This window comes from Lygodium microphyllum, chromosome 26, assembly GCF_053477565.2.
Source record: "Lygodium microphyllum isolate KBCC chromosome 26, Lygodium_microphyllum_v1.1.10, whole genome shotgun sequence".
In the NCBI taxonomy this organism is placed as follows: domain Eukaryota; kingdom Viridiplantae; phylum Streptophyta; class Polypodiopsida; order Schizaeales; family Lygodiaceae; genus Lygodium; species Lygodium microphyllum.
Window position 1 is genome coordinate 116,072,977 of NC_141160.1, and position 18,730 is coordinate 116,091,706.

Genomic DNA, 18,730 nt, shown 5'->3' on the forward strand with positions numbered 1-18,730 from the left:
ATTTCGGTGATCACAAAACGTTGACTAAGGCAATGAGTGTTCTTAACGGCACTAGACCTCCCCAAGGCTAGCGTAAATAAAACTTGCTCTAAGGGTTTTCCTCTTGTTGTTTCGTGTTAGTGAGTATAGACCAATCATGATACGAAAGGTCTCGTCGTAGGGAACTCTAGTCAGCAAGACAAGGTGAGGATACCAAGGGGCTCTAGTCATAAAAGTCCTTAGACTCTTACGAATTGCCAACTACCCTTCGATTTTCTAGATTGTGTCCTAGAAGTTCCAATAGTAGTTGGGGAATGGAACTTTGAGAGAATAATACCTTTGAACTGAAAACACTGTAAAAAGTCATTTTTCTAAAATGAACTATTAAGAAAAGGAAATTGCTTTGCTTCTTTTTTTTTTCATGAATTAAAGGCGTGTAACGAATTTGTATCACGAGATAATTCAAAGAAGCTGTTTTTATATGTTGAACCTAAAGTGGTAGGTAATTAGATATTAAAAAAATACCCTCTCGAGGGAAGCGGGAGGATAGACCTTCATAGATCTAGACCTATGGTTGGGTGGTCTTCGTAAGCCGAGAGCTTTCCTAAGAAGGAATAAAAATTGCATTTTTGATGGACCATTAGAGATCAGAGAGCCTGACTCATATCACTTTGAACCCAATACAACGTAAGCCCGTTTCAGTCAACAATTCCTATAGGGGATGGAATCTCAAATTGCTAATACTAATTAATCGTTAGTAATAGATTTGACTAGAAAGACTCAGGTCGATCCTCATGAGAACAATCAGAACTTCCACTGCTGGGTAGACTCAAGCGAGCCTAGTTAGCAAACTCCCTTGGTTTTCATAAAAATCCCGGACGGCACTTCCTAGGACATCTCTTGATGGACTACTAAGAACGTACTGCCAAGGAAAGCTTAGGCGATCACGTTACAATATCCTAAAATGCTATAAGAGGCCATCAAGTGTGCACAGATTTTTGATTGTGTTGTAGATAGGAAAACATTTGCATTTGCATTTGCATTTGCACATTCAAAATCTACATCAACATTAGCAAGGAAGAGAAAGTTCAATGCTAAATTAAAAGATGAGAATGATAAGGAGCCCAACGAGGCTAGATGGACACTCTCAAATAAAGAGCTTACAAGAGTCTGTAAGGATAGCCTCATGAATGTAATGATTGTCCACAACTCAAAGGCAATGAGTCAAATAAGAACAATAATAAAGAGAAAGTAGTGCACATGGTGCAAGTGCTTCCTTAGAAAGCTTGTTCTAAGTATTCAGTTGTACAAGTTAGCCATTGAACTAATGAGCATGAGTGTTATTTGATTGCATCCCCATGGAAATCCATATTTGGTCCCCATGACTTGCTCTATATGCACAATACGATCAAGGGATGACAAGCCCATGTTTTGGTGGATGACAAATCAACTCACAACTTTCTTAACTAGATATTGGTTAAGGAGCTATGTTTGGCCTTGGTGCCCAGCACTCATACCTACGTTGTCTCTCTTATGAATGGGAGTGACAATGATGTATAGGATATAGAAGTGTATGATGTTTCATTAGAGGTGCAAGGACAATTTCCAACTTATGAACTTGACTATTGCAGATGTGGTGTTAGGTGATGATTGGTCACACCATTTGGGTAGCACATTAAAATGTAGTTATGAGCATAATACTATTGCATTTGAGGACATCTGTGTGCATGTCTTGTGATTTGGTTAGCTCGATGTTTCACCATCCCCTCCCATATGTATAGTTGAACTTAATTAAATTTCCAAACATAATGAAATAGAATATGCCTATTTTTGTTATGTATTGTCTCCCTTTGATTATTTGCACAAATCTATGACTTATGTTGATGACGTTGTAGATATTCATTACCACAATCTAATGATAATTTAACTATATGCTTCTCTCTCTCTCTCTCTCTCTCTCTCTCTCTCTCTCTCTATAATGAAATTTCTCACCATTACATTCTCTTACTGAATCTTCTTCTCATTCTCTACCACTTGTACATGATAAGATGAGAACATTGCTTTAAAAATACAATGATGTGCCTCCTCTTGATTGGCTCTAGGTTTACCTCTTGAACATATTTTAACTCATAATATTGATATTCTACTAGGGATTAAACCCATTAATCAACCACCTTATTAACTTAGTGCTAATGAATCTAACGAATTAGAGAAGCAATTGATTGATTATATTTAGAGAGGATTTATTCATTTTTCTCCATGGGCTTCATTAGTATTATAGATAAAGAAGAAAGATGAATCCATGTGTATGTGCATGAACTATTGTGGTTTGAATACAATCATGATAGAGTAAGTATTCACTTTCTTGTGTTGATGAGTTATTTGATAAATTTAAAGGATCATAATACTTCTCCAAGATTAACTTCAGATCATGCATCGAGGATGTGCCTAAAAGGGACTTTTGAACACATTCAAGCTAGTATGGGTTTTTGGCTATCCCCTTTGATCTAATTAATGCTCATACTACATTCATGGCACTCATGGATAGTGTCTTACATCCATATCTCGTAAAAATTGTTGTTGTTTCCCTTGATGATATCCTTATTTATAGTCATTTTGAAGAATAACATTTGAAACATTTTCACTTAGGCCTTGAGTTGCTCAAGAAGCATAAACTCTATATGCGAATGAAAGTAAATGTGAAAATTTCTAGATGAAAGTTGACTACCTTGGTCATATAATATTTGCAAAAGGTATTGGGATGGATTTGAACAAGGTTGAGGCTAAGTTTTCAATGGTCTCATCCTACACATTTGAATGAATTATAAATATTACTTGGTTTGGGAGGATTTTATCACAAGCTCATCAAAGTTTATGCTAAGATACTTGTTCTTATGATGAATCGATAAAAAACTCTAGGTTGCAATTTCTCTAAGGGTGAGGAATAACAACATAGTTTCGATAAACTCAAAGTAGCTATCACCGTTGTACCAATACTAGCTATAGTGGATCCACACATATTGTTTGTAGTGGAAACTGATGCTAGTGCCACAATCATTGGGCCATGCTACTCCAAAAGGGTAGACCTATGGCTTTTCTAAGTAAAACGCTAGATAAGGCTCAATAGAATTATTTTGCTTATGAAGTGAGCTCTATGCAGTGGTTTGTGCTTTGAAAAGTGGCACAATTATTTATATGACACTACATTTGAGATAGTGCTTAATCAAGCGAGTATCAAGTGGTTTATTGCCAAAAGGATTTGAAAGGAAGAAATACTAGATAGCTGAATTTCTTTCGAAGTTTGATTGCACACAATGGTATCTAAAGGGTTGATATAATATTATAGTTAATGCTCTAAGTAAAATACTTGAGATCTACCATCCTTAAGTAGACTCCATCTTATCTTCACCATCCCCACTAATGCCATATGCAAACGCTGGTAAAATAAGGCATGCATAAGCATATGTAGAGAAAATTCTATGCCCTTTGCAAACTCATCCAGTGTGTGATTACAATCAGAAACAGCCTCTTAATAGGCTACAAATGTGGTTGAGCTCAAAAGTAGACTTCTTATTGGTTTGAAATTGAAATCAATGTGATACTAAACCATAGATATGAGGCTACATATATGTGTTCCATAACTTTTTGGTTACATGTCAACCTCATGTTAATGCCTTTTACCATATGATGGTAGATGGCCAAGTTCATCTTTTGCGCAAGATAGGGTAAGGGGGTTGATTAAGTGTTGGCCCCCTATAGAATGTGCCCCCTATACAAGGCTAGTGCACTCCCTTTTGAAAGACACTTAGAAGAAGATCTCCAACAATTCTACAGGAGTACTTTGCTACAGGTCAGGCTTTGATATGATCGAGTGGAGCAATGTAGGGCGCCTAAATTATTATCTCACTTCACCTTACTCTTCCGGAATCCCAACCTCTACACAAAAGGATTTTCCAAGGCGATGCAAAGGGGGCAAGCTAGCTGCCATTATAATGGGCTCCTTACCCTAAGGCCTAGGCAACTTTTTAATTTGTTCTTAAGGTTTGCTAACAACAAGACTCGAATTTCAGTGATGCGAGTCAACCGGATTAGCTTCGAATGTAAGATCGTTGCAGCTGCATCACCTTTCATCTGAGCGGGAGGCATCGTCAGACCGAGCAGGACTTCTGTATCACGTCTGGAAACCCTAATACTGCATAGAAAGAGCTCCTCCTGGCGCATGTCTCACCTCCGACGCATCTAACAGGCACCGGAAAGGTCACGTGGTTTTACCCCCTCGTCGGATCAGCTTCGCCATCCCTAGCTTGAAGCTCCAAGCCAGTCTGCCACGGCTCAGAGTCGTGGACCTGAAGGAACCTCATCACACTATTATTGTTCCCTGGCGCGCGGGTCACACTTGGTCGTTACTCAATCTTCAAAGCGCACTTGTCTATGTTGGATAAAATACCTGCATTGACAGTGGATCTGGGGGCATTCTCAGCCTTTTGTACTTGAAACTAGTTTGGCACTGACATCAAGCCCTATAATGCGTCCAGTGCATTAGTTCTTTGGAATAATTATCAGGTCGTGCAATTCACAGAGATTTTCTCCCCAATCTATGGACGTTTACACCGGCCGATTGAGTGCGTGCGGTTAGACTACTACAGAGTGTGAGCAAGATGAAAGCCAGTGTTGGCTACTTACTTGTCTGCCTCGGTTTCATTGCACTCGTCCTCTATTCCAACCAGCCTGACCGCCTCAAGTCCAAGGTGCACCGGAATTTGCATCCTGGCCGCAGATTAGTTGTGCGTAGGTTGAACATTTCACCCGAAGCCAAACGTGAAAATGTAGCCTTTGATCCAGTTATTGCAGCACTTGAGCGAAAGCGGGAGGATCGTGCATGGGAGAAGGAATACTTTCAACAACAGTACAAGCAGTGGTCTCAGAGTGAAAAAGCGTCAGCCACAGACTCGGACCATCAACATGTTAATCTGGGACATCACGAGACTGCCCCTCACCCTGAGTCACAGCCTGATCCTGAGACATGGGACTACACTGATCCTGAAGATTATTTAAATGACGAAGATCAGTTCAATATTTCTTCCCGTATCATTGCACTGTTTCCTTTGATTGACACCAGCCCACCTGATGGGGTCATTAGTTTAACAGAACTGCAAAATTGGCATCTCCAAGCAGCTTTGACTGAGGCTCAACATCGAACAGATCGGCAGATGGAAATTTATGACAAAAATCATGATGGCTTGATTAGTTTCTCAGAGTACCTTCCGCAACTGTCTTTGGAGCACCCAGGTGTGCAGTTTTGGCCCTAATGTTTGTACAGCTATAGAACACTCTTTTCAGTATTTTCAGTAGAATGAGTGTCAAGTCTAGTAAAAGTTCTTTACATGCTGCGGATTTTTTTTTTTCTTCAAGCTGAAAATCAAACACGGTTTTTTGACTGCCAAGCTGTTAATAGCTCCAATCAGGTCGTTGCTTTACTAACAGGATTTAGGAAACATGCGTTATTTTCTCAAATGTGCTATTATTTGTAATTGTATCCGCAAGCTTTACTTGATACATGGAACAGGGGTATTGGGGATATGAAATTTTCAATGGGGTGGCATTTCAATGTTCTGTCTGCTTGATCATGGAGCATTGCAAAAGAAAACAACAGAGAAAGAAACTGATTGTCAATAGAAATGGTTTTGAGTCTCAAACCAAGCTTCTGGCAGCACTGCAGGATTTGATTGGTTTGTCTTGGTTGTGTTTGTGCAATAGAGAATGACACAATGGAACATGGTGGCACTGGTTGGTGGAAGGCCCAGTTTGATGCTGCTGATGAAGATGGAGATGGGCTTCTTAATCGCACGGAGTTGAATAAGTAGATTCAATTAGATTTGTTTCTATTTTTAGAAGTGTAGTGAAATCCAGCTCTTTTTATTCATCAGCTGCATATGCTTTTTTGCATTTTTGCAGTTTTTTGCACCCACAGGACAGTTCAAATCAGAGGCTGCATCAGTGGCTAAGGAAGCAGGAAATAAAGTAAGTTGGTGTTGTTGAGAGAATCTCGTCTTTGATGAATAATTCTTGATGTGACACGATACATGAAACACATAATTTGGCTCATAGGAAGGAGAAGCTGTACCAGTCGTTCTTAAGTTTGAACTGCATGGAAACTTCGAGACAAATAATTGGGCCTCATTTATCACCTATCCTAGTACTTGCCCACTTATGTCAAGCCTCTGCAATACTCTGCAGCAACCAACCATTCTCTCTCTTTTTCTCTAAAGCCTCTTTTGATCAGCTGGACCTTTACCGATCTTTGAATCAAGACTTTGTTGCTCTTTGTTGAGCTGAAGGACCTACAGTGATGCTCCTCCCAGGGTTGAGCTGTTTCTTTCACTTAACTGTGGGCATTTCTGTCTTTGTTCCGTGTTTTTTGGTAAGTGTCCTGTAAAAAGGCTGTAGAAACAAGAGGTATTCCATATGATTGTCATGGATTATTTATGCTTGATGCTTTCATGGATTGTTTGAAACTGCCTGTGTGAGTAACTTGCCCCGAAGTTGCTGTATTCATAGACTGGAACAAGCTAGTGGCAATAAAAGTTTATCAAAGCAAGCTATAGCTTATACAGGGCTATGATGATTGGGCTACCAAAAGAAGTCATGCATGTAGGTTAATGAGATTGGTTTTTACTCCATCTCTGCTTTATGGCATTTCTTACAAACTATCACTTGACTAATCTCATTGCAGGGATCGGGATCATGATAAAGATGGAAAGCTAAGCTTTTCAGAGTTTGATCAGGGGATGTTTGACTTGATAAGGCCACATGATGATGATGAATCAGCAGCAACATCATCTAACAGTCATGATATCTCTGCGGGCAGGGAAGCTCATGCTAAGCAGAAGTTTTCCGAACTGGATACCAACAAGGACGGGCATGTTCTGGGACACATAACTTGCTTGATTGCAATGTTCAAGATAGTCAATTTGGATGTCTGGTGACTTGGTTGTATTTTTTGAAACTTCCAGATTTTTAACTGAGGATGAGCTTATACCTGTCATGGATCGTTTGCATCCAGGGGAGGGATACTATGCCTATCAACAAGCAGACTATCTTATGTCACAGGTTGGTCACCCAAGGATAAGAAAACCCTAAGGAAATTGTGTCACTGAGTTATTTGTTTAGTTATTACATTCAAGATGTGGCATTTGTGAAAATAATGCATAGCTGATAGTTTCAATGATGTATTGTATTAAAATTCTTGACCCTCTGTATCATAGGCGGACAAAAATAAAGATGGGCATTTGACATTGGAGGAGATGTTGGAGAATCCATATACATTTTACAGTACAGCATATGCCTACGAGGATTATGAAGAATATTTTCATGATGAATTTTGACGATCTCATGTATGGTAAGTTAATTCACAACATTTCTTGGTTTTATAATTTCACTTCATTTACACTTTGTTGGCAGTACATTTATTCTTCTCTTTATGCTTAATGCAACATTGACCTTAGGATTATCCTGGGTCATAGGCTTTCTGAATCTAGGCTAAAGAATGTTCGATTGAATGGGAGCTTGTTGAAATATCGGAGTGAGAGCAAGAGAGTGTGCACAAGAGGGAGAGAGAGAGAGAGCTCAAGTACAAGAAAATATTTGCTGAATGAGTTGTTCACAAATACAACTGGTACACTCTCCTCTACATTCACTCTAGGTTGTTTAAATAGCCTCTGGATGGCTAGGTTTAGGGTTTCTCCCTGCCCTCTAGTTCATTCACACCTAGCTACCCTTACCTCCCCCCCCTCAATACCAGAGTGGCATTGGACTAGAAGACATGTTAATGCCTCTCCTTAAGCAAAATGGGATGCCTTTATAAATCAGGCTACAAGAGTGCTTATAAGTAGAGGATGTTATAGTTTTAGAAAAGTTGATCATCAGATGTTTTAGAGACAAAATTGGCCTCCAATTCTTTTGGTACTTCAGGGGTGGTAGGACATTTACTGGTAATATGCCTTGTCTTTTTACATTTGTTGCACTTCATTTTGTTAGGATATTTTTTCCAACAATTACTAATAAGATGTCCCTTCCCTTCTTATTGCAAAAGGAGCATTTAATGGAGATAGTATGAACCAAGAGTTGCTCACGATTTTAAGTAGATCCTTGGCTTCTTTTTTCCTTATCTAAACAAGATTGGATGGTGCTTTTCAAGGTTGGATTAATGATTTTGATAAGAGTCGTTACAAGGGTTGGAAATGTCTTCTTTATAGCTTTCAAGAAAATTGCAATGGCATCTTTATCATGAATTGGAAATTGAACTGAGGATAGTTGTGCCATGATCCCCTTCATGTGAGAAATGAACTTACCTAGGTCTTTGCCTTGCTTATACTCCAGATTGAAAAATTCGATCTTAAGGAAAATTTTAGAGCTCTTTCTTGTAGCACCATAAAGCTTTTTAAGCTCATCCCATTTCTCCTTGGCAGTGGAGAGTTGGTCAATGTGATCACTGGTGGATTAGGGATTCATCTAGACGAAGCATAATTATGGCTTGGGCTCTTTTATTATCTTCTACATCAAGTGGGTTTGATGGATCAATAACCTTGGTTTCTTTGATGAAGGGTCAGTAGCCTTGTTTCATTATTTTATACTTCACTAGTACCTACCATGGATGAAAGTCTTTTCCATCAAACTTATAGATTTGAGGTCTAATATCGGGAAAGGCCATGGTCAAGATAGGAAGGTTTTACCGATTGCTCTAGGCAATGGCAGTGTTTAGTCCTTTACACAATGGCTAATAAGTGCGGAAGCAAAAAGAGATGTTTAATACATAGCAGACTCTATTGTGATGTGTTACAAGATGAGATGGGGGATGAGGGCAATGGTTTGTGTGTTTATAATCTACACATAGCCTCATAATGACAGTGAAGCACTCAATATATATGCTTAAGATAGAAACCAATCTTCTGAAGACTGAGATTTAGTGGAAAACATCTTCCACATGTTAGTAGAAATATGATTATGAATATGAGATGTAACATTAGTGTTTACAAGTACCGATCTCATAGTATATGTTTGCAAGTTAGCTCTCTCACGAGCTTAATGATGTTCACCAAACGTCTTTGAACTTGAGATGGAGCTTTTAGATTTGCAAGAGACCTCACAGGACTTGAATTAGTGATTAGAATCACTATTAGTGTCAAATAGGATGATTAATGTTGAAAGGAGAAAGCTTGGAGCTTTCTGGTTATGATTGCTTGACAACCCACAGCTAGGGTTCTGCTTTGTGTGAGCAGCTGGGAGAGAATTTTGCCAAACCCTCGTAGGTAGAGATAGTCCACTTGGGGGGCTAACAAATTATGCCCTTGGTTGCTCGCGCTGCAGCGTGAAACCTCACGCTGTCCAGATCTACGCCAGATCTGCAAAATGCGCAATGCCCCCTTCTTAGTTATCAATTGTCAGGAATTGACGCACTGTGCTTAAGCGCCCTGAGCTAGGGATGAAGTCTCCAAAAGAAATCAAGAGTTGGTATGGTCCTCTTTGCTCACACGAGCTCCTCCAATAGAGGTAGGTGTTGGCTGGCTATGGAGGTTGAAAGATCAAGATGGGAAAATGAAGCTTTTTTTGTGCAATTAGGTTGAGTTGAGGTTTAGGGGACCTGAAGGGATCAGAGATGGCTCTGATACCATGTTGAAATATCAGAGCAGGAGAGTGTGCATAAGAGGGGGAGAGGGAGCTCAAGTACAAGAAGATCTTGCTTAATGAGTTGTTTACAAGTACAAGTGTTATAGTCTCCTCTACATTGAGAGTGACCTGTAGGTTGTTGGATGGCTAGGGTTAGGGTTTCCTCTTGCCCTCCAATTCATCACCCCCAACTACCCTTACCTTGTTAGACAGTCATTTCTTGGGCAGTTGGTAGACAGCAGGTTGCACGTCAGCAGGTTGGTGGACAGCAAGTTCCACATTAGCAGTATGGCAGTCCACGCCAGCAGTACGATAGGGCATTGGTACAGTCGGCCAAATTTATTGGTACAGTTGGCCAGATTTACTGCAGTCGGTTGCATTTAATGTAGCCGACCTGCTCCAATTATTTTCTATTTTTCGGCTATTTATAGCCGGTTTCGTGGCTCACTCCAGGAATCATTATTTAAATTGTGATATTGAGATCTGTTGGTTGAGACAGACTGTCCTCGGGCTAACAGAGATCAAGGTCATTAAGTCGGAGACATACACAGATATTTCCTCTGCCTTCTTGTGTATTTCTGCACTCTTATACAGCATACTACACTGCAGATTTTTTGCGTTTATACTCCTCTCTATCTCTATCTCTCTCTCCTCTCTGTGTTCACTCTGTCTTTGTCATACGCTTCCGCATTGCTGCACTCTGACATGGTATTAGAGCAGTGAAGATGGACTGACTGAGGGCTGAACCTATTTGAAGAGGAGATTTCATTGCGACACAAGGCTGCGTTTCCAGGTTTCAAGGGCGAGTGGGAGAGCTGTGCATCAGACCAAGGCTGAAGCGAGCGTGGGCGTGCGGGAAAATAGTCTAATCGGTGAATTTGCTACAGGTTATTTTTGTTTGAAGGGAAGGAAGGCTGCGTTTGAGGCCTTCCATTACAGATTTTACCTTTTCATTGCCTTCGGCAGGTGTAGAAGGTTTGGGCAGTGCAGGAATCAGTCCTAGAAGGTTGCATTTTCACAGTCAAAGGGGGCTGTTTTTGCGTTTGTGCAGGTATTGCAGGTTAACATGTCTTCAAAGACTGATTTGGAGTTCCAGGCGATCATGGACAGGAAGGTGCCTATCTTACCGGCTCTTCCAACGGATCAAAAGCTTGATGGTGACAATTACCGCATTTGGCGGGTGATGATGTTGTCCATTTTAGAGTCTTATGATTTGGCGGAACTGGTGATGAAGGAGATTAAGAGGCCCTCGGTGAGGGATGAGTCCAAACTCTCTTCCAATGCTTGTGCGGAGTTGACCAAGGCGCAGTCTCATTGCGACAATTTGAATGCCAGGATTCGATCTTTTCTGTTTTTGTTTTGCTCCATAGCCGTGATAACTCACATTGAGCACTGGATGGTGGCTCGTGAGATATGGCTGGAGCTCGACCAGATGTATAACTGGATGACCCTGATGAAGAGGGTTTCTTTGAAGGTGCAGATGCGGACTTTGTTCGTGAATAAGTCTTCTTCGCTTCCGAAACACATCAACAAGCTTCGATAGCTTCAAATGCAGGTTCAAAATGTGGGGAAGCCTATTTCCTTCGAAAACATGGCGATCACTTTACTATCCCAGTTACCGCCACGATTCGGTACTTTTTTTTCCGCTCTTATTGCTTCAGGGCGGGAGTCGACTCTTCGGTGGGAAGAGTTGGTTTCTATGATCTTGGACCAAGAGGAACAATTGAAGGGACATAATGCTTCCAAATCGGAGGTATTGGTTGGTCAAGCCTCTCAGAAGAAGGGGAAGGACCAAAAGAAAAAGGAGGACAACAAATCCAAGAAGGACAAGGAGAAGCAATCAACTTGTCATATTTGTAGTAAGACCGGTCACTGGAAGAAAGATTGCCTCGACAAAGACAAGAAGGATACCAAGAAGAAGGACATGAAGGACTCTGGAGCGGTGGCTGCACCCTAATTAGCTGCTTTTCTACACATAGCAGTCATTGAGAACTATACACCGACAATTTCTGATGCTGCGATGACAGCTCCCCAGGCTCGAGAGTGGATTGTGGACAGTGGTGCCTCACGGCACATGACTCCTTCCGTTGGTGTTGCCCATTTGCGACCTTCACGTGGGCAAATTCTCATTGGAGACAGCTCTTCTGTGTCTATTGTTGCGCGGGGTGAGATGTAGCTTATTCTAGATGGACGTGGTGGTACCCACACCTCTGAGGTGTTGCATGTGCCAGGATTGGGGTATCATTTACTTTCGGTTCATAAGATTTGTGCTCTTGGTCTCTTGGTGGAGTTTGACAGTGATACTGTTCGAGTCCTTGATCGTGGATCGAGGAAGGTTCTCTTTTGCAAGGTATGAGGAGAATGGAGTCTACAAATTGAAGTCTTTTTCAGCTCTTACTTCTCTTCTTCTTACTTCTCTCAAACACAGTCCGAGCTATGGTATGCTCGGTTTGGCCACCTGAACTACGAGTACCATCGGAAGGCGTCGCAAGGGTCCTTTGTCTGCGGCTTGCCAGACATAGTGGTGAGCCATCAGCCATGTGTGTCTTGCATTCGTGGGAAACTGCATCGAGATGCGATTCCCAACAAAGCTTCTAGGCGGTCTACTTCACCCATGGAGCTTGTATCTACGGATCTTTGTGGCCCGATGAGGACCGAGTCCCTGAAGGGGAGCTTGTACTTCATGTTGATTGTATATGACTACAGCAGGATGACTTGGGTCTATCTCTTGACTTTGAAGTTGGAGGCTTTCTCTCATTTCAAGGATTGACTTCTTTTTTAGGAGAACCGTTTTGGCTGGCGACTGAAGACCTTGCGTTCAGACAAGGGAGGTGAATTTATGTCTAATGAGTTTGCTCGTTTTTGTGCAAGTAGGGGCATTCACTAGGAGTTTGCTAACACCAACACTCCCCAAGAGAATGGCATTTTGGAGCAGAAGAACCGAAGTGTGATCAAGATGACACGCATCATGATGGAGACATCTCAGTTTCTGTGGAGGCAGTGGCTACTGCAATTCACATCCTTAATCAATCTCCCACTTCGGCCGTTGACAGGATGATACCTTTTTAGACTTACTTCGGGACTAAGCTTGATGTCTCTTATTTCAGGATCTTTGGGTGTGACGCTTATGTGCACATTTCGAAGATGCAGTGTGATAAGTTTGAGGTGGCTTCTCGACGATAGGTTTTTGTTGGCTATAGCTCCCAATCCCAAGGTTATCGTTTGTTTGATCCCGTTAAGCAGGATGTCTACACGAGCCGAGATGTGCGGTTCGTGGAAGTACCGCCCACAGAGGGGGGTGAGGAGCACCCTGTCCTTGGAGATTCAGGGTAGAGTTGGGCTCCCGAAACTGTTTCTTTGGAGCCAAAGTCTCTTGATGGAGATTCTTCTTCGGATTCAGAGTCTTCTCTTCCATCGGCCACCCTTGAGGAGCTTCCGCCGGTGGATGTTCCTAAGTCTTCAGTAGATGGAGAGCGATGGGGAGAGGTTCGTCCTTCTCCTTGTTGGGCCGTGACACCCTCCGAGATTCAGGGATTGAGGGGGTCCTTGAGGAGTGGGAACCGTAGGATGGACCGCTGTGGTCACAGAGGAACCATGCACATTCTTTGGAGCTTGTCTATTCCAAGTATTGTTTATTGACCCATGTTATGCAGGATCGAGAGCCCACTTTAGTGAAGGAGGCTTTGTAGTCTGATCATTGGCGGAAGGCCATGGAAGCCGAGTTGGAGGCTATTGAGAGGAATGGCACTTGGTCTCTTGTGCCTCGTCCCTCTCACAAGAAGGTGATTGGTGTGAAGTGGGTTTTCAAGACCAAGTACCTTAGTGATGGTTCTTTGGACAAGCATAAGGCTCGTCTTGTTGCTAAAGGTTTTGCTCAGCGTCCAAGCATTGATTTCCATGATACTTTTGCCCCCACTACTCGTATGGCGACTATTCGAGTTGTTCTTGCCTTGGCTGGCCATAGGAGATGGCCTGTTTATCAGTTGGATGTGAAGTCGGCGTTTCTGAATGGTGACTTGCAGGAGAAGATCTATGTTGAGCAGCCTCCAGGCTTTGGATCCTCGGATGGGAAAGTTTACAGGTTGAAGAAGACCTTGTATGGCGTCAAGCAGGCTCCGTGTGCATGGAACGAAAAGATTGACTCGTTTCTTCAGTCAAAGTTGGGATATCAGCGCTCCAAGGCTGATCCGCAGCTTTAGGTGCACACTTCCGCGGTTGGTCTTGTGTTGTTTGTGTTGTATGTTGATGATTTGATTTTGACAGGGCATCATGCACAGAAGGTCCGAGAGACCAAGACAGCTTTACATCAGGCATTCGAGATGACGGATTTGGGGCTTCTTCATTTCTTCTTGGGTCATGAGATTTATTAGTCTCAGAGGGGGATTTTCATCTCTCAGCAGAGGTACATTGAGGAGCTCTTGGTGACTTTTGAGATGGAGACTTGTCGGCCCATTACTACTCCTATGGATCTGAATTGTAAGGCCACTTCACACTTAGATTCTCCCGTGATGGATGCTTCACGCTATCGTTAGTTGATTGGATCCTTGATTTGGCTTCTCAACACTCGTGTTGATCTTTGTTTTGCTGTGGGTCTTTTGGCAAGGTTCATGATGGAACCCAAACAGGTGCATTGGTAGGCTGCCTCGAGGATTCGTTGATATTTGAGGGGAACCTGACTTAGGGTTTTCTTATCCCATAGGTACAGATGCTACAGATCTGGTTCTTGTAGGTTGGAGTGACTCGGATTGGGCTGGCGATGTGGACCACCGATGGTCTACTACAGGCTACTGTTTTATCTTGGGTATAGGTGTTATCTCTTGGAGTAGCAAGAAGCAGCCCACGGTAGCCCTTTCTTCTACCGAGGCAGAGTATCGGGCTGCGTCTTCCACCACATGTGAGGTTGTGTGGTTTCGGAGATTGTTGGAGGAGCTTAGCTGCCCCTAGACTCGTCGTACTCTTCTGCGGTGCGACAATGAGAGTTGCATTGCCTTGGTACAGAATCCAATATTCCATGCCCAAATGAAGCACATTGAGATCCAGTATCACTTCATTCGGGAGGAGCTTTTGGATGGGACCATTGATGTGGAGTACTGCAAGACGGAGGATAATCTTGCAGATTTGTTTACGAAGGCGCTTCCCCAAGCTCTTCTTCGGCAGCATTCGAGATCCCTCAATCTTTTGACCCGTCCAGGATCTGAGAGGGGGTGTTAGTCATTTCCTGGTGGACAGTTGGTAGACAGTAGGTTCCACGTCAGCAGGTTGGTGGACAGCAGGTTCCACGTCAGTAGTACGGCAGTCCAGTCAGCAGTACGACAGGGCATTGGTATAGTTGGCTAGATTTACTGCAGCCGACCTGCTACAATTATTTCCTATTTTTCGGCTATTTATAGCCGGTTTCGTGGCTCATTATTCAGATTCTGATCTTGAGATCTGTTGGCTGAGACAGACTGTGCTCGGGCTGACGGAGATCAAGGTCATCAAGTCGAAGATATACGCAGATATTTCCTCTGCCTCCTTGTGTATTTCTGCACTCTTATACAACATACTACACTGCAGATTTTCTGCATTTACACTCTCCTTTTCTCTCTCTCTCTCTCTCTCTCTTCTTTGTGTTCACTCTCAGTCTTTTTCCTACGCTTCCGCATCGCTGCACTTTGACATACCTACCCTTGCATACATAGGGTTCACATGCCTATCTCTCAACAGAGCTCAATCCATCCAATGCAGGCTTAGAAAGGATGAATTAGTATATATCTATATACCTTATTGGATGCTAGCTTGATGGCTACTATAGAATCAATATATAGTTCACCAAAAGGTATTGTTGAATAAATCCATGCAGGTACTATTTAAATCCATGCAGGTACCATTTAAATCCATTATACTAGATAGACACCACGTCCATTGTTCAATTAGTTGTTTGAAATGAAAAGGACAAATAAGGCTAGTAGACATAATCTTTGCCATATTGTCTTGCCCTTCAACTGTAAAGAGCCACATGCTGCAATGCCATAGAGCATGTGACTCTTGTAATGGGCCATGGAAACTTGCTTGTGTCACTGCATAGGATTAAGCATAGGAGGTTTAACTCTTTCATGATGGACCTCGTAGCCTGGTTGCTGTAGCCCCAATTTTTTAACGACCTTCCTTTGAGCATGGTTTCGGTTCCATTCATTTACAAATTCTCCAATTCCTCCCTCATTATACTTTTTTCTTGTGCCTTTACCGGTTTGGGGTTCATAGTATGCCGAAATGGTGTTTCAAGCTCCTAACGCCATTTCCAAAACTTGGAAACTTCAAACCACATTTTGGGATTGATCTTTCTTTCTTTCTTTCTTTTTGGGCGAAAAAAGTTTTTGTTTAAGGGAGAGAGGCCTTAACTTTACTCACCCATGTCTCTATTTTTGGTTGACAGGCAATGGGTTTTAGTTCTCACCTTTCAATTCCAGCCTTCAAAAACCACTTTTATTGCATGTGTTTGCATGCTTGCTTCTCTTCATTGACGCCATTTATAATGAGAGGATGGAAGCAATCATACAAATATTTGCATAACTAAGAAGACGGTGCTAGGTCTCAACTCTTGCCAACAATCTGTAGCTACTAAATAGTGGCACAAATGCTTTAAACCCTCGACTTGTCATAGTTCTTTTGATATAAGAGACGGAGACAAGATAAAAGCAAGTTCATGTGACATGAAGGCTTGGAGTTTTGTGTAAAATTTGAGTAAGTGGTGTTATATGCATTGATATATTAAAGTACTTGTATATGGATTTAATGCTAAAATCCAAAACTTCTCTCATTTCCAAAACTAGTTGAAACTTCAAAATTTTGTGTTTTGCCATTTTGTTTCCTTTGTTTTTGTAACTCCCCTATACTATGTTGGGGGTTAATTCCACTCTTCCATCTTCCTCTTTAGGTCCTATTACATCGTAGTCCAACATGTCAAGAGTTTACGATATTTAGTCCCAAGTCTAAGCTTCTTTTCTATTCCTTAGGTTAGCTTAGCTCACTTCTTTCTAGATGTTATGCTTTCCTTAGGTTTGAGTATTTCCCTTCATGTGAATGCCGCACTACTCTTGGTGCTCCATTATGGGAATGCAACTTGTGCACTTTGCCCCTCTACTTTGCTTGTAAATGAGCACACTTGTCTATCGTAGTGGGGTTGTCTTGGGTATTCCCTTTCTGCCCCTGGAACGTTTACCTTCGGCCACTCAAAGGCAAGGATATCCATCCAGGGCTTATGGTACCCCTATTCCCCCTCCTTGGGTCACTTAAGTCTTTGGTGCAAGCATATCATCCCATGCTTTTGTTGTGCCTATTCTCCCTCCTTGGGCTATGGAGTGGGTGAACATGCCTTTGCCTAGTTAGCTCGTTTACTTTTGGGATCCAACATGCATGCTTTACCAATGTGTGGTGCACACTTTGGGATACCCTCCCTAACCTTCTCTTAGTACTTACACTCTAGTTGCTATGACCAAGAATTCCTTTAGTGATAAGACTCTTTGTAATGGGTTGACTTTCATTGGTCAAATCTCATGCAACAAGTGCTTGAGTTCTAAGGTCCTTGGCATGTGGAGATACAATAGAGTTTGCAAAAGAAAACAGAGAGTGTATGATCATGACAGAAACATAGTGAACTCCAACACTAATGCAGAACACAAAACTGAAGAACAAAGATAACTTGATGAATGAAAAGTACTGAATAATGAATGTATAGATGATAGGGTAGCGTTGTCTCTCAACCAATGGTTTTTGTCGGAGGGAGCTTAGGGAGGTGTCAGAGAGTGTCATCCTTTGGAGATGGATCTTGAGTGTTGTAACCACCAGTCAGAGCTGATAAATGTGGCGGGCAGGAAGAATGCAGCTTGTAGGAGTGTGTGGAGAGGCTGGCTGATGTCCACGAGCTGTGCAACAATAGGGCAGCTGACTAGACTGGAGATGCTACTGTCCTCCAAGGCTGAATAAGGTGCAACTGGGAATGGCCAGACTGGAGTTGGGGTAATCGAGAAAGCAGTCGACATAAAGAAGATGGTGACCAGCATACAGGCGGCTGCAATAACAGCAGAGATGATACTGATGATGATGACAGCAGCTGGGGCAAAATGTTGATAGTAGAAGCCTTCAGAATGATAGGCAACAATTGAGGATGGCCATTGCAAGAGTTGGAAATGGACAACAACAGGTTGGGAACAAATGCAGCTCATTGGAAATGGAAGGGCAACTGAAAGATGTTCATGGCAGTAATTGGAGATGAATGCTGAAAGGAAGCAACTAGGATAGATTGGGATGCCAAGCGACTGCACACTATCTATTTATAGATGATGAACCAACCGCAGTGTAAAGGATGACTTATGGGACACTGAAGTAGTTTGCGTGTAAAGTTTGAGTCGTGGGGCTGCTTAATGAGCCAATGAAGGTGTAATGTGTAATGCACTTGTTTGAGCTTAACTAGTAACACCCCCTCTCAAGCCACAAATTAGAACCATGAGGGCCTGCCAAGCGTAGCTTGCCTTGTGTTTACCTCAAGAGGTCCCATCCCTAAGCAGTAAGGGCATCCGTCAATGGGTGCATATCAGCTTTCCAATAACCTACCAAGCCTACAAAGGCGATTGGTTATCTTCCCTTGGAGTCTAAAAGGGCATGCTAGAGAGGCCAAGGCATCGGATAAAGTGTGTTTGTCGGTTGCCAATGGTCTACCAGGATCTACAAAGGCAACACAAATCCACATTCAGCTTATTTTTATGTAATTTTTATTTTCTTAAAAAAAATTGTACCCATTGAGAGAAATGGATATTTGGCTCGCAAATCAAGAAATAGATAGCATGTACGCAGCCACCTACAAGGGTGTCGGTGATGAAGTAAAGATAACTCTAGATCCAAGGAGATAGCAATGTGCTCAAGGGTTCTCTGCAGAATGACATGTAGAGTAATGCCACATGATGAGAATGCACTTCTAGCAAAGCGCCACTTGGATGGTGTTCCTTGTGGGAAAATTGTTCATTTGCCCAAGTGCCCCTTTACAATGATGTGTTAGCTAGTCTATGTTAGTTGTGTGAGTTTGTCATCTCTTGGTTGTGAGCTCGTG

At 42.2% G+C, this 18,730-nt stretch overlaps 1 protein-coding gene across 5 annotated transcripts in view; it reads left to right on the plus strand.

Annotated features, from left to right (window-relative positions):
- The first annotated feature begins 4,011 nt into the window (after positions 1-4,011).
- The window catches only part of LOC148013724 (Calcium-binding EF hand family protein), a 53,369-nt gene continuing 38,650 nt past the window's right edge, over positions 4,012-18,730 (plus strand). The window contains exons 1-6 of one of the 5 annotated variants that reach the window (XR_015688895.1): positions 4,012-5,268; positions 5,737-5,839; positions 5,935-6,000; positions 6,713-6,961; positions 7,043-7,089; positions 7,245-7,378. Coding sequence is in view for 1 of the 5 variants with exons in the window: in XM_087668221.1 (XP_087524347.1) it covers positions 4,638-5,268; positions 5,737-5,839; positions 5,935-6,000; positions 6,713-6,898; positions 6,993-7,089; positions 7,245-7,364 (1,203 nt within the window). In the remaining 4 variants the exon portion in view is untranslated. Of the gene's footprint in view, positions 5,269-5,736; positions 5,840-5,934; positions 6,001-6,712; positions 6,962-6,992; positions 7,090-7,244; positions 7,379-18,730 lie in introns of all 5 variants that reach the window. The other 4 variants (XR_015688894.1, XR_015688896.1, XR_015688893.1 and 1 more) reach the window with 4 other exon arrangements.